Source organism: Gigantopelta aegis, chromosome 6 (genome assembly GCF_016097555.1).
Source record: "Gigantopelta aegis isolate Gae_Host chromosome 6, Gae_host_genome, whole genome shotgun sequence".
NCBI lineage: Eukaryota > Metazoa > Mollusca > Gastropoda > Neomphalida > Peltospiridae > Gigantopelta > Gigantopelta aegis.
In genome coordinates, this window is record NC_054704.1 from 87430016 (window position 1) to 87447729 (window position 17714).

A 17714-nucleotide genomic window follows, 5' to 3' on the forward strand; every position below is an offset into this window, starting at 1 on the left:
GTATTTTACAAACAAATCGTTGATACCATGAATATCTCAATATAGGAGTACAGCCACTTCTGACGAGATCCTTTACTAGACAATACACCCTTACTGCACACCTCAAAGATGACTGCCACTCCCAGACGGATAGGGCTCATTGGAATAAACTATAGCTGTGATAACATGCACTCATGAATCACAGAGCAGCATACACCACAACCTTTAATGAACCAGTCGTGGGATACTAGCTGGGACGGTGGAAAATCCAACAGATCCACAGAGATCGATCAATTCTACTACCACTGAGCTACACCCCCCCCCCCCCCCCAATCCAGGTAGGAAGTACATATATCCGCACACGGATCTGATTATGTGATATAATCAGTGTCAGGCAGGTTTGTCCTGGTGTTAACTGAACTAATAGTCTGCGTGTAGACACGATCAAACGAAACGCATTGCATAGTACCAGGCACCACGCTGGTTCAGCTATTAGCACCGCGTAAGATCTTCACCTCGTACACAGTCATCTCACCATGTATTAGTTCTTCCTTACTAAATGACTTACTACAGTTCCCTAGTTAAATGGAATGAAAATGTTTTTGGCTATCATGGCCATTTTGCCATTAAATTACACATTACTTACATATTGCTTAAATTATTAATTTTGGCAAATTCAATATGTTTTTGGTTGTTCTGATGTTTTCCCAACAACTCCATGAGCATATAGTGCGAAACAGAAATGTTATGTATATCGGCAACAAACAAGGACCAGAGATTAATTTTTTAAGTATCTTTTCTATATTGAAAACCACGGCTATTACAAGTATTTTAATATACTTCTTTTCAATTTGATAGGAATATACTTTCATAATTAGAACTATTAAACATTTATATACCAGTATATATGGTACCCAAACTAATAATCCAGTTGTATGCAAGAAGGTTCAACATAGTAATTTAATTATGCCTTCTGTATTTGTTTTTGTTTATGTATACTGGCAACACGTATTGATGGAACTGAAAGGTACGTATATAGCATATAAATAAAGTGGTTCACAAGTAAGCTTTTGTAGAAAATAACCACTGTAACAAATTACAGACGTGAACTCATCATCGATAAAAGATACGCACTAACATCGCTTAAATTAAATATAACTTCATAACATATCACTGTATGTTTTATATGAAAATATTGCAACATTTAGCTATTCTTCTACAGTCCAATACCATTAAAAGAAAACCTACGGAAATCATCAAAATAATACAATAAAGAATCAACCAAATAATAATAAAAAAAGCACTCGATTCTCCAAAATTATGCTAAATTTTGTAGCCGTATATAAGCGCACCACCCGGTTTTGAACCTAAGTTGTTGTATACAAGTAGAGCTATATCCGTCAAATAGATTAGAAATGTTTTTAAATGATCATAGTTGAGTACAACGATGCCTGTGATTTCATCTCAACGACAAAATAGCAATCACAACCAAGTCGTATCTCTGTTCAAGAGAAGTTTCGACAGAATCTAAATTGGATCATTTCATAAAAAACTAATAATACCAGACGTGGTGCTTATAAAACGTTTAGAGTCTAGACTCGAGATTAATACTAACAGAGTCTGAAACAAATTGCATGCATTTGACGTCATTAGACATTTGAGTCTAGATTCTAAGGTTTTATAAACACGGGCCTAGGAGTTCGAGAAAAGTCAAGCATATCTAGTTTCAAATTCACCTGTAGTAACTATAGATGTATAAACAACTTAGGAACTTTATTATGATTGTTGAATATTATGTAAAATTGAACCACAACATTGAGAACAATGTAAGTAATGGAGAGATAGAGAGAATAGCGGAGACAATCACACGTTATTATATAACATCTACATATGTGTAACAACAGTCTAACCACACGTCTTACCAGACCTGTCCGGTAAGCCTGTAACGTCATCAACTGCAGATATTTCTTCTTCCGCTTGCCTTGACCCGAGAACTCAAGTAGACCCGTACAACCGTGGATCTTCAGCTACAAAACATAAGAGATAGGTTTGGCATGTTGGTGAATATACAGATTATTGTATGACTAGGTGAGACATACGAACTATATAATACCAGTGACAGTGTGAATTAGTGTACAACTAGCACTACAAATCTTATCAGTAATTCATAATGTTATAAGGTGGTTGAATCTGAACGACAAAACCGTAATACGTAATCAGTCTGTATAAACGACAAAACCGTAATACGTGATCAGTCTGTATGAACAACAAAACCGTAATACGTGATCAGTCTGTATGGACGACAAAACCGTAATACGTGATCAGTCTGTATGAACGACAAAACCGTAATACGCGTTCAGGGCCGTATCTCTGCTCGAATGGGCATTTGTCAAAATAGTGGTTGTTTCCATGAATCTCTATCTAGTGCCTCGTCTATAGGAGGACAGCCACTCCCGGGGAGATTCTTTACCGGCTATTTGATCCCTCTTGCTCCGCGACAAAGAGGACACTGCCACTCCTAGACTAGTTTACTGAATCAAAAGTAGCACTGGAGTTCATTGGAATAAATGCAACTGTGATGACATGCACTCATGAATAAATGTCTTAACGGTGCTAATACAAGGTGTTCGTGACAGGTGAGCATATCCTGCCCCACCGATGGCACCCGTCATGAGTATTGCCACCACAGCTGTCAAGTCCGTCACTTAATCTAAAACGATGGAAAAATAAATGAGCAAAAGTTTGATCAAAGAGATTTAAAAAAGTATGCATAAGTTCAAAATATGGAATAGCATGAGCCATGATTTTGGTCAGTGATACATCGAATTTAGTAGATATAGCGTACAAATGTCTACCATAAAGGATAATCTGAACGCTCAAGACAAGAGTGAGTCCAAGGGATATTTTTACAAGGTCCTAGCTGTATACCCCAATGAATCGCCGTCAGGTGTTTCGAGTATCGAGTACAGCCATTCTCCAGGGCGATACATTGTTTCCGATTCGGTTTTAAAAGGTCTGCCACTTTCAAAATAAATCGCAAATCTGACCCACAAATCTGTATATCTGTACGCCAGACATTGTTTTCACTAACCCGGTGAACCCAGACAGACAAACAGACAAGACAATTTATTAACCTACCACCTTATGTACATCACATACATACAACTTAAAACAAACATAAAAACACATAAGCCATTCCTTATGGAATTATAAGAGACGGTATAGTTAAATAATACAAATGTGTAAAATACAAATAAACATAACTATGCCTGTTGACCCATGTTAACTTGACAAGCTGGTAAACTAACGCTACAAACTATAACAAAGTTAAAGTTTGTTTTCTTTAACGACACCACTAGAGCACATTGATGTATTAATCATCGGCTATTGGATGTCAAACATTTGATAATTTTGACATATAGTCTTAGAGAAGAAATCCGCTATAATTTTTGATTTTTAGCAAAGGATCTTTTACCACTAGCCTACGTCCTGCCCCAAACTACAAGAAATATAATCACTATACATTATTTGGAACAAAAGAGTATATTAATATTTGTCATTCATTATAATATTTCTAAAATCCTTTTTTTGTGCATGTACTCTTTTAACAATCATCTCTATCACATTTGTTTGCTTGGCAAATGTACGCACAGGTAGACTCATTAGTTAATTATTTTCAAGTCGTCACGAAATAATAATTACCAAGGGACAAGAAAAATAACGATAAATACCTAAATATAGACTGTAAAACATAAAACTAATAACAAAATGAAGCCTGCCAAACCTGGCTCTGGAATAAACGGCATTCCGGTTGAAATCAGTCATATTTTGTGTTCCCGAATTTTATCGTATTCATTGTATATATTCACAAGAATTCTGCGGAAGGAAGGAAATGTTTTATTTAACGACGCACTCAACACGGTTATATGGCGCCTAGAATTCTGCGGAATTAAATGTCTCGCCTACTACAAACTTTATTCGATGTCCATAGATTAATCTTTAACAAATTAATTAATTAAAATCTTTTACAATTTAATTTCATTTTCTGACATGTATTGAAATGAACATTAATAGATGTAACAATAAACCAAGTTTCACTGATCTAAGACATAGTTTGTAAGAAATGGAGTTAAACGCTAAACTTTAACATTGAGCTAAACACAACAGTTTTCGCCGTCAGAAATGTAATACTAGTACCTATATATCATCTTTTTTTTCTTCGTAAAGGCAAGACAAAAACCTATTAAATAACCCAATAGAATGTACTCTAAAGCGGATAAATAAGACCATTTCAAGGAGTAGTTTCAATCGTATTTTATCACATCACTTTCACATAACGTTATATTAAAAACACAGTCTAGCGCGAGAGCAATTGCAAGTGACAGCCCTCTGAACATGTCCCCGGTTATGGCAGGTCCCACTGTATATTCGAAACAAATTGTTTTAGGCTGTAATCATAACAGGTTAAGACGAGTACCTATGACTCTTTTGCGAATAGGTCAGCCATCAGAAAATGCCTCAGGTTTTGGCAGGTTCCACTGTAAATTCGAAACAATATTTTCACTGTAATCATAACAGGTTAAAACGAGTACCTATGACTCTTTTGCGAATAGGTCAGCCATCAGAACATGCCTCAGGTTTTGGCAGGTTCCACTGTATATTCGAAACAATATTTTCACTGTAATCATAACAGGTTAAAACGAGTACCTATGACTCTTTTGCGAATAGGTCAGCCATCAGAACATGCCTCAGGTTTTGGCAGGTTCCACTGTATATTCGAAACAATATTTTCACTGTAATCATAACAGGTTAAAACGAGTACCTATGACTCTTTTGCGAATAGGTCAGCCATCAGAACATGCCTCAGGTTTTGGCAGGTTCCACTGTATATTCGAAACAATATTTTCACTGTAATCATAACAGGTTAAAGGGACATTCCTGAGTTTGCTGCAATTTTTAAGATGTCATCGACTTTTTAATTACATATCAAATATATTTTTTCTCCATAAAATATTAGTGGCTGTATATTAAACGTGTTTTCTGATCGTTCTAATATTTGTACTAGGTTACATTTTATTTTGTTTCCTAAAATATAATGTTTTCGTACGAACGAAATTATTTGAAGACACAATCCAGTTTGGGCTTCTTACAAATATTAAGACGACCAGAAACACATTAAATATACAGATACTGATATTCTAAAAAGAAAATATATCTAATATGTGAGTTTAATGGTTGATATATTGTATTAGTCGGAAACATCTTACAATGCAGCAAACTCAGGAATGTCCCTTTAAAAATGATTCCCTATATTGTATTAGTCGGAAACATCTTACAATGCAGCAAACTCAGGAATGTCCCTTTAAAAATGATTCCCTTATTGATTATTTTGTGAATATGTCAGCCATCAGAACATGCCTCATGTTTTGGCAGGTCCCCATGTATATTCTAACACAGTTATTGTTCAACTGTAATAATAAAATATTAAAAATAATTCCCTTATTGACTATTTTGCGAATATTTCTGCCATCAGAACAAGCATCAATTTTTCTTAAAATCATAAAATGTTGAAATGATTACCTTGTTGACTCGTTTGCGAACATCTCTGTTTCTGTTTTTCTTGTCCTGCATCTCACGACTCAGACTGAGTGACAGCGTGATGGCGTCATGCAGCACTGAACTCTGCAGCGTCACGTTGGCCGGGTCAAGGTCACAGTTGTCCGAGTCACTGTCCATCATGAGTCTGAGAACCGTGAGGTTAGCTCTCGAGTCGACGTACTCGTCCAGGTCATACTTCACCAAGCCCTGAAACACACAACTATAGATGATGATTTACTGATGAAATAAACGATCACACAAATAGCATAAGCGTATGAGACAGGGGCGGGAGGGGGCACGTTCAACTGCCCCTAATGCTGAAGCAAAACCTCAAATTCGGCCAAAAATAATGCAAATATTCGTGCAAAATGTGCTAACCTGAGACCTTGTTACCATGTATTTCCATCATTCTACCCTCAAAATTAGATGTAATCCATGTAAAAATGTGTAGTGATTCGTTTGCAACCCTATATAGCTGTTTGGTAGTAATGCAAATATAAATGCAGTCCAAATATATATACTACATATTTTTTTTTGGTTTTGGCTACCCGCTCTATTTGCGATTAATTCATTTCATATTTAGGCCTGACGCAAACAATTTATTATTATTATTAATTATTATTATTATTTAAAAACCTCTAATTGTAAATCTAACTTACTGTAAATTCCACAGCCTTATTACCCCATTAACCCCCCTATCCTGGAGACATCCACCGGGGAATCTCAGAGAATGTGCACAAGACAGTGGTGCTTGAACCTTCAGTAGATGTAAGCACGAGTCAAATGATTGACTGATTGAAATATAAATAAATGTTGTTATCCAGATTCGGGTATTTTCGTTTAATTCGGGCAAAAACCAGCCTGCCCCACCCCCCTCCCCCCACACACAAATGGGAGCACGTACGCCTATGACAAATGGTATCAGCAAATACAGAATGCAACTAATAATTAATAATAATGCTTAATTATTAACAAAAATATCAAAGATGAATAATGATAATATATCAGCACACCAACATGGACATCCACAAAACAAACGTCAAATTAATCCTATTTAGGATCAGTACTGTCACAAACTCGGTCCAAAGGCAATGTAAAACTTAATATTCAGCAACTGGTGAATTGGAACATGGTTTAAGGTGCATGTGGGGATTAAGCGGTCTACCAGAAGAAACACCGATCCGGCATAGGAAGGATTTGCTTAATCAACGATCCGTCAATGTACTGATCCAAATCTATAATCCGTTATTCCTTTTAATCCTACTTTCAACTAACAGTAGAATTTGCTTTATCCATAATCACTCAGCATCAAAACCCTCGATTAATCTCATTAAAATTTTGTTTTTCAACTGAACCAACAGCATCAATTAAAATAATGATGTTGAATGGGCTGCAAATATATGTCTATGTGAAAGGTACACATGTCAGATAACTACCATGGTAATCAAGTTATAATCAAAGAGATACATTTTGTACTAATCGCCGCATCGATCAGCTTCAGCCACATTTGATACATAACAAATTCTATTCAGTGGATTCAATCCTAAAATCTGTTGTACACTATCTCGGGTTGGCAGCCGAAGACTTTTCTTTAATCGCACTTCAACTCTTAACATATAGAAGAAGAAAAAACAGGGACATAGGCAACAATTATGGAGGGTGTCTTCAGTTGCAAACAGGTAATAAGCTATCTTTTAATGATAAAGGGTTGTCAGTGGAAAAATGTCTAGAACTGGAACAGACTGAAAAGGTACCAATGCAAATAAACCGCTGATATTTAGTACATTACTAAACTTGCATCAGTAGTTATAACGAAAGTGGGTTTCAAATAGTTTGATTTGTATTCTTCATTACTCACCGTGTTTACAAGGAGCCATTTGTTTGGATTTGCAAACATACTTAATGACACACCCTGAAACGAGAAAACAACACAAGACGTTAAACGTAAATTTATGTATGAGAAACGGGCAATCCGAAACTTGTCTCCCTTTATTACGTGCAATTAACTCAATTCCTTTAAATAATTAGACACGCATGGTATTATGTCTTAAATAAGTAACGACGGGTTTAAAGGATATCCACGGATCTATTTATAAAATGAAATGAAAACGACAAGATTTCAAAGAATTTTCTTTTACAATGTATCATCTTTACATCAAAGTAAGATTCAAAAACACTCTTCTAGGTACATACTTTTACTGTTTGGACTAGCTATCCAGACATCCCCAGGTTAAATGATGTTGTTGTTGTTTTGTTAGTGTGTATGTAATGCAGTATGTGCGTGTGCGAGCGTCTGTTGGTGCTTTGGTCGTCAATCTAATTAAAATTAGCTCCACTGGTTAATTACTATTACCTGTGGATCTAACAGCATCCCGTTGGACCTCATGTCCAGTTGACCTTTCATTCGACCAATCAAAACCTTACTTGCAAAATCACGAAAGTGATTTGAAAAGAATTTGAAAAAATTCGGGATTATGCCGAGGGTATACGAAATGATCGGGTGAATTACGAAGTATGCTGGAAACTAATTTCATTATAAAATTTCATATAAAATTCGTTCCAAGACGAAAAAAAACCCCGTGAAGGTATAGCCATAAAATCTGTTTATACTAGTGTACAATCCAGAGTTTATTACTGCACTTTTCCCCCTATTTTTTTATGTTGAAATAGACCAACAAGAGAGAGAGAGAGAGAGAGAGAGAGAGAGAGAGAGAGAGAGAGAGAGAGAGAGAGAGAGAGAGGGGGGGGGGGGGGGGGGGGGGGGGGTAGGGGGGGGGGCAATACACTGGGTCTAAGCCGGTCCTGGAACACGAAAACAACACACTTTATGGATGAACCACTGAAGTAATTAAATGCATGGTGGGAATTAACAGGAATGCTGTGACATGAGTAATGAATTTCTTTCACCTTTGATTCCCACCTCTGTTCTTTGACCCACCTGCCTGAGGACTTTGTCGGTGTTCTCTGGATTGCAGACGATAACGAACGCCTGGTAGAAGTTGTCTCTCATCGACTTCAACTCCAGCCGCAGCGTGCTCTCCGAGATGTTGTTGCTGTCAATCTTGAATCCAGTCACCTGCACGGTCACTTTTTGTGCCAACTTCTCAAATACCACCGAGCCTGCATAAACACAATTTTCATTGTAAACAAGAATACCGGTGAGGTACATGATGCGCCAGTCAAAAGTAGGTCGCGGTGACCTATATACACAACATACCGCTATCACAGATTACATCTCTTCATGGACGAATAGGAATATGAATGTTTATTGTACTAAGCATGTTCAGAAGGTACTAGTATTCATTTTCATTAATTTCGTCTTGATAGTGTGCCAGAGTTTTATTTGATTTCTGTTATGGTAAAAAGAAAACAATTAATTCATAAAAAACAAAAGAAAAACAAAACAGACCCAAGTTATATGGCCAACAAAATGTAATTTAACGACCCACACCAAATGCCCATCTGATATAAGACTAAACAAAAGCCTTATACTACTGAATCTGTTCACAAATCTAGTGCTTAAACAGAATATTTTGTCCTGACTCATGAATTGTGTTTTTCTCATCAAGATTTCTTAACAAATCTACACGAACAAGAAGCAAAAAATGATCTACTCTCTGTTTTGAATAACACAAGTGCTTGCATGTCATGTTTACGAGATCTAGTTCAGTAGAGTGTTGTTCTCTTCCGTAAACAATACCCTAATCAGCATTGATATTTGATTGTTTAGAGCTGACATAAACACTAAGCTCAACAGAAAAGAAAACATAACTATTATTAACAACATACTAGTACTCTATCTGTGTCTGATGTTCTTTATTGCAGAGCAGGTAATTCTTTGCCCCAACAAACATATTTTTGTCATGATAATTCAGTCAATTGGTGCAGCATACTTGCAGTTAAAGGGACATTCCCGAGTTTTCTGCATTGTAAGATGTTTCCGACTAATAAAATACTTCTACGATTAAACTTACATATTAAATATATTTTTTTGTTTAGAATATCAGTGTCTGTATATTCAATGTGTTTCTAATCGTCTTAATATTTGTAAGAAACCCAAACTGGATTTTGTCTTCTAATAATTTCCTACGTACGAAAAAACATATTTTAGGAAATAAAATGAAATTTACGCTAGTACAATTAGAACGATCAGAAACACGTTTAATATACAGCCACTGATATGTTTTGCAGGAAAATATATTTGATATGTAATTACAATCGTTAAAAAGTCTCTGTTAGTCGATAACATCTTAACAATTGCAGCAAAGTCAGGAATGTCCCTTTAAGATAGATCAAATACCAAAAGCGTAAGCCTGTCTAGGTAAGGCAACCCGTGGTGGAATGTATCGTCATTAAGAATGGGGCCATTCCTTAATGAAATATTGTTCTGGCATTCAATTAGCTCAGTGTAGTATGACATATCGTGTGTATCAGCAACTGATGTGGCCTTATCTCCTCTCCTTGTTAATGTTAATAAGATAATACGCGCTGCATGGCATCATAAAACTTTTTATCATTTCGTGAACGCCTCTGCAGAGATATTAAATACTTAATAATAACATCTATTTACGTGGAACAGTAATCTAATTGGTAAGTAAAACGTCACTAAAGGGATAGTCTAGCATTTCACTGGTGAAACATGTTTACTAAACTATATACAGCAACGTGTATTGCAAGACTTGTTAAGGAAGTGAAGTTTTACCACGATAATTGACCTGTAAACACGTGTTGTATGGATTTCAGTAATCTAATAACAACGGAATTGAATAGGCCTACAGGTTTTTTAAAGTGGGTATTATGAGAAGATAAACTAATCGAATTGCCAGCAAGGTTATTATTGTCGTTTTCAATTAATATGAAATTCACGATAGTTCTTTTACTGGAGGTATACATTAAAAGTAGTTTAAAAACTGAATCCAATTTCTTTTTGTAATTACTTTAAAGCTGCAGCAATTCCCATTTTGAAAATACATACTGACAGAGAACTGTTTTTAAAAACCCTTTGAATCCAGCTTCAGTGTTTTAAATGTTCATGCTAGTTATCCGTATATCGTCTTTTGGTGCTATCGTTCTATCTTGTTTGTACTGATCTATTAAGATCAAAGTGAAAACTGTATGTTTGTTTTAGGAGTGTAATAAATGTTGTTGTGATGTGCCACATAGATGTTGTGTTGTGTCTCGCTTTCAGAAACCATAGGTTTATGTACTTTGAAACTTCACTGCAAATAACACATAGTACAGAAAAATACTTGAGGGTGTTAACCTGACTTTAAGACGAGACTTCCAAAACGACAGAAACATCGTGCAGAACTGACAGGAGTATAACACACTCGTTGTTTACATATCAGTGATAGGGTATGGGATAGGGTTAGGGAAACTGATACTAATATTTATGCTGATAATATTTAGAAAACAAATATTTTAGAATGTCAGTGTTTACTCAGCTCAAGGGGAACACATTATAGTATATTTAGTTGGGGGGGGGGGGGGGGGGGTTCTCTCAGATTTGGTATTGATTTATAAAAAAAAAATATGATTTCATCATTTTATTATTGGACTCGTCTGTATATATTTTTTACAGCAAAAGCAATTATTTATAGGTTAAAGTCGTTCTGATTAATCTTATTTTTACATTTGTTTCTCACATAACACTGTATAAAAAGAGTGGGTGTTCAATGTTCGCAAAATTATGTTAATGCTAATAAAGTTTCGATCAAATTTAGTTACGAGATGTAAGCTAAACGTGCGTGCGCCTGTGTGTGTTCGTTTTCATTTCGTAGCTCATAGATATTGTCTATCAAAATGGTGTATTGCATTATTTAAAAACACCTGTTTCAAACCCACTCTCCTCTCCTTTCGAGTGTATTTTGATTGACTGAAACATACTTTAGTGTATATAATGTACAGGGCACATGCTATCCACTTACGATGCCCTCTCCATATCTCGAGTATTTTGAGATTCAATAAAAACATACACAATCGTATTTATGGAAAGAAAACAGCACACGAAGAACTGATGTAATAAACACAAGAACAGGTGTTTGTTCGCACTTCATGACACAGCAAAACGGTCCCTATGTGCAGATTTGAACGATGTTGAATGTATTTGTGTTGATGCGTTACCTCCAACCCCGTTTTGCCCTACATGTAACCCCGCTACATACACAATGATCCACAAACATGCACCATCAATAATGATTTGACGTTTTCTGGCAATCAGTCAATGATTTAATTAAGCACGTTTATTTTGTTTGGAAATGTTTCATACATTGATTTACGTTGGTTTCTCTTATCGCTTGGTGTCGAAATAATTTAATTATGTTTTATTTAGTGTGATAGTTCATCATATAAATCAGATTGTGAAGACTGGCAGTTTGTTCATAAGGTGTGCACTGTTTGAATGAGTGTAGGCGTTTCAGTGTAATTTGTTAATAGAACACACATTTTATTTTTTTGCCAAAAAATATACATTTTGTAGGCATACATACATATTTATATATAAAATAATATAATGTGCACACTGCGGGGAATGGTATGTAGCATCGGGTTACAATCGATAAAATTCTATAGTAAATGGGTAATGTATGCATAGCAATAATATACAATAATAACATATGTCATGTATCAATGTTGTCTGTTCTATGCGTGGTAGCAGTTTTCAAATATTTACACAATTTAATTAGCTGTTTTGAATTGTCGCTGGACAGTAGTTGCATTAATTAAATGTTGATGGTTTATTGTAATAAAAAGGTTTAATATATTTATCTCGTATGTTACTGAAGAAAGGACACACTAGAACAAAGTGATATTCGTCTTCTACTACATTCATATTGCACAGACGACAAATTCTATTATTCCTGTCAATATTGTGGTATCTGCCCGTTTCTATAAAGAGATTATGGGAAGATAATTTATATTTACTCAAAATATGTTTGTATTTCAAGGCAATAGGTTTCTGCTGATAAGGTTGTAAGCAATAATTATTAACAACGAATATGTATAACAGACATTTTGGAGAATTGTTGAATACAGCATACATAGATTGGATAAACTGATCAGTCATTCTCTGTTTGAATAGTGATATAAATGTATTGCGATTTTCTACATTTTAATTATACCATATGTGACCAAAACCATTAGTGAGAAGCAGGTCTCTTATTTGACTAACCCAGTTAACAGAACGTGGTTTTCTTATGCACTCGTCATATAGGGTGTTATAACACTCTTTCAAAATACAGTTATCTGTATTCAACAAATTTATCCAATATTTAACCATACGGATGTTCCTACTTATGTACAAAGGTGATCTACCTAATTCAAAATAGACCATCATATTAGTAGTGCTCCTTTTCACGCCTAAAATACGTTTACAAAATTGTAAATATAGGATCTCGTGACTATTTGCTTTGTTAAACCCCCAAACTTCACAGCCATAATTTAAAATACTACTAACATATGTATCAAACAGTGATAGTAATGTTTCTGCATTTAAGAAATAGTTACTAGTTTTACCAAATAGAGCAGCCATAGCTTTTCTACCTTGGTTGCATATTACCTTCTGAGCGGTATTAAATTTTCCATTATAACGAAGACAGACCCCAAGATAGTTAAAACTGTCAACAATTTCTAAATCGGTTTCGTGGTATGTCTAAATCGGTTTCGTGGTATGTCCACCTTTCTTCAGGTTTCACATTTCCACCTTTTCTGAATACTACAATTTTACTTTTATTAATATTTACTTTTAAATTGCACTTGTTTGAGTATATATACAAAGTGTCTAACATACTCTGCAATTCAGGCGCACTTTCGGAAAACAATATTGTATCATCGGCATACATCAGTAGACAAAGATGAAGCATATTTAATTGGTATAGTCGGTCGGTGGAATTTAACAGTTCCAATTCTAGATCGTTAACAAATAAAGAAAACAAGAATGGCGAAAGAGCTTCTCCTTGAATTAGACCGGATTTGTACCAGAAGGATTCAGATATATTTCCCTGATATTTCACACATGATTTTATCTGACCGTACATTGATTTTACAACATTTACAAGCTTACTATTTAATCCTAATTTATAATTTTTTTAGCCACAATGCCTTATGCTCAACTGTATCAAATGCTTTACTAAAGTCAATGAAAGCACAACAGAGTCTTTTCTTACTGCCAAGCGTAATAGTTATAAGACTCTGCAAAGCAAAAATAGCGTCAACTGTGCTAAAACCGGGCTTAAACCCAAACTGTGCATCAGATATAATATTGTAGGTTGAACTCACATTCAATAACTTATTATTTAAAATTGTTGTGAACAATTTTGATAAGTGGCTCATGAGCGTGATACCTCTATAATTATTTACATCGTTTTTATCACCCATTTTAAACACAGGAATAATTGTGCCATTGCACCAATTTTCTGGAAAGATGCCAGAGTCTAAAATAACATTAAAAAGTTTACATAGTATAGGCAGCATTATATCTTTACATTCAGCGAAAAACTCATATAATAGGCCATCAATGCCGGGGCTTTTGTTACGCTTAGCTTTGCTTAACACATATAGGATCTCATGTTCGGTAATACGCTTATCTAATTCTTCGTATAAGGCTTGGTTATCTTGATTAGTGCAATCGTTAGTCCCTTGTGTATCATCGTTTTGTGTAGAACAAGCGAGGTTTTTAAAGTGATTCATAAATGTGTCTATTGTTATATCACAGTTATGATCTTTTTTAGATTTACTAACCTTTTTGTAAAATGCTTTAGGGTTATTTTTCCTAAGAGTACCAATCATATTTCCTTCCTGCATTAGGTAAGATGAACACAGTTTCTTTTGTAACACTTTGTACTTATTTTTAGCATCTGATAGTTTGAATCTATTTAAATGGCTACAGTTGTAATTGAATTGCCGGACAGCGCACATATACCTGTTGTATAGATTTGTGCATTCCTCATTGAACCAAGGCTTGTGTTCACGGACGATACCGCGTTTGTTAGTGTGTACTGAGCAGTTGTTACATATTCGAGTTTCGCGCTTACATGTCTCGTCAAATATATCATGTAACACCCCTGTTAGATTATTCACACACTCATTAACAGAAGTCTTTTTAAGAATAAGGTCGTCAATACAAGCACTTAATTCTTTTTGTTTAGACAGCATTGTTAAGTGTTGTTTCTTTTTTATCATCATTCCACTCATATACACATGTTCTGCTTGCCTTTTTACAAGTACATGTACATTAATTTATACCATACGGTTTTCTTAATAACATGAATATAGGTGCGTGATCAGAATGAATATTAAAATCTCCAACATAAAAATCGTGTGTAACATCTAGAGAATATTTATCTACAATACAGTAGTCTATTACACTAGTGCCGTTTTTGTTATAGAATGTGATTTTCCCAGTGCAATCACTAGCTGACCGGCCGTTTAATATTCTAACACCAGACGCTATGCACAGGTTTAAGATAGATCTTCCTAAGGTGTTTACTTTCATGTCTTCGGAGTTTCTTTTATAATATATATCGCTTTCGTAATCAAAATGCATTGGTACACAGCCGATATCATCAAAACGTGTGTTATCATTTTCTATAAAATCACTCTCGTGACCGACACGACCGTTAAAATCACCCATTAGTATAACGTGCCCCTGATCTTTAAAATATTCAACATTTTCTTCCAGCACTTGGAATAAGTCACAATCATACACTGAATAAAATTCACTTCGATCTGGGGTAAATATACAAAACAAATATAAGTGTCTACATTGTCAACAAACAGAGATTTATCACATCTTATCCAAATTATACTACTAGTATCATGTTCTATGTTCAAAATTTTAATTTTATCATTTAAATATTCTTTATATAGTAATACCAATCCGCCACCTCTACATCTCTTCCTTGGCACTTCTACACTGTTGTAGCCTTCAAGGCTTAGTTTGGTATTGATATTTAACCAGTATTCAGATAAAAACACGATATCACTGTTATCAAATAATTTAACAAAGTCTGCGTTCTTGATTTTGTCGGCTGCACCACGTTGAATATGCCATGAACATATTTTTAATACATCATACTTTGTGGATGCACCCCCCCCCCACCCCCGCCGCACTGTCCTATTCTGCGCTATCGTTCGATCTGTGTGGAGGGAGGTTGTCCGATGTTGGCGTAGCCGTTCGCGGGCGTTTCGAAGCAGGTCTAGGGTTATGTTCCTTGGGCTCACTACGCCTTCTAGAGCGTGCACTGTTACTGTTAGGCTTTACTTGTACGACATCCCGGTAAGATCGCGGGTCAGCTTGGGGTGGGTCAGATTCTTCATACAGCTTGCCGTCAATGAAAAGCCTGTCTCGCATCATTCGCGTTTTATGTCCAGCTTGCATGGCTCTCTTAGCATCCGGATACAGTTTTTTTTACGACGGTCCTCTATCGCTGAGGGAAACTGCTCGTGAATGCTATATGGCTTGTCTTTTAATCTGTAGGCCCTGTCTCTCACCATAATAAGCATATCTGACTAAATAATGTCTGATGTCATACCCTATTCTGACCTTGAACATGCTTTTTCATCTTTTTGGTCATAATCTTATACATAATTAGATGAAAATAACCACATGCTTGATAACAACTCGACTCATGTGTGTCTCTCTCTGTGTGTCTCTGTCTCTCTGTGTGTGTGTGTGTGTGTGTGTGTGTGTGTCTGTCTGTCTGTCTCTCTCTCTCTCTCTCTCTCTCTCTCTCTCTCTCTCTCTCTGTGTGTGTGTGTGTGTGTGTGTGTGTGTTTATAAGTGAAGGTAAGCAGTATGTAAAACATGTAATCAATATAACCATTAATTCATTGACAAATCTACAAGTACTAACCTCATTTTACTTTTAGTACTTAAACACGTATTTAAAATGTTTTATGCTCTGTATATGTTTTACCGAGAGAGTGATATATAGAGAAAATGCACACACGGGAGAGAGAGAGAGAGAGAGAGAGAGAGAGAGAGAGAGAGAGAGAGAGAGAGAGAGAGAGAGAGAGAGAGAGAGAGAGAGACAAATGTGGTAAAATATGGACTTAATTATAATAAAACGAATGGGCATTGGAATATGAACATATATATTACTGTAATCGAAGAATATCTTTCGCAATGTACACTGATGATTGTGTATTCTAACCTGGAAGTGAATCTGATATGACAGCTATTTTAGTGTAGGCGTAATATTCCGTGAGATCAGAGACCGCCCGTGCAAACACCTTGGCTTCCGGAAACACCTCAAACAGACCACGTGCCGACTTGCGATTGGCTGGTGAAATAGAAGTGACGCAGTATAAAATCTTCAACGTGTCAGTGACAGCGGCAAACACTTTATTGTAGGGACCGATTACAGCCGACAAATTTTTAGTCTTGAGGTCGTCATACACTGCAAAATAAATAAAGAAATAAAAATAAAGTTAAAAAAACCATTCCTTATAGTTTCAGTTATTGCATATGTTTTATGTCGATTGCTATCAAATTGAAAACAAATATTATTAAATTGTAATTGCTCTTAATACTGAATATCCAAGCCATAATTATACTTTGCGAGGAAACTGAATTACTTTCAAAACCACCAAGGAGTGGGACGTAGCCCAGTGGTAAAAGGCTCGTCTGATGCGCGGTCGGTTTGAGATCGATCCCCACGTCGGTAGGCCATTAGGCTATTTTTCGTTCCAGCCAGCGCACCACGACTGGTATACCAAAGGCCGTGAGATGTGCTATCCTATCTGTGGGATGGTGCATATAAAATATCCCTTGCTACTAATGGAAGAAATGTAGCGGGTTTCCTCGCTAAAACTGTATGTCAAAATTACCATATGTTTGACATCCAATAGCCGATGAGTAATACATCAATGTGCTATAGTGGTGTCGTTAAACAAAACAAACTTTAACTTTCAAAAACCACCGGTAAAATACTATTAAGAGATTTGGTTTATAATTTGCACTAAAATACATTTTATTAAATCTAAATGACGCAACTATTAACATATTCGTCCAGATCGTGAATCCTTCCATGAATCACTGTAATTTACTAATCAAACACTACGCGTCTGCCCTGAACTATCCTGCTATGGGAGTACAATCTTACTAGAATAACCGAATTACGTAACAACTGATGGAACAA

General features: G+C 35.7%; 1 protein-coding gene across 1 annotated transcript in view; it reads right to left on the reverse strand.

The window, feature by feature from the left end:
• The window catches only part of LOC121373909 (glutamate receptor ionotropic, kainate 1-like), a 46761-nt gene that overhangs the window by 14366 nt on the left and 14681 nt on the right, over positions 1-17714 (reverse strand). Inside the window, exons 3-7 of the mRNA XM_041500725.1 lie at positions 16728-16973; positions 8516-8697; positions 7436-7489; positions 5560-5784; positions 1902-2006 (exon numbers count right to left, since the gene is read on the reverse strand). Of these exons, the coding sequence (XP_041356659.1) occupies positions 1902-2006; positions 5560-5784; positions 7436-7489; positions 8516-8697; positions 16728-16973 (812 nt within the window). The remainder of the gene's footprint in view (positions 1-1901; positions 2007-5559; positions 5785-7435; positions 7490-8515; positions 8698-16727; positions 16974-17714) is intronic.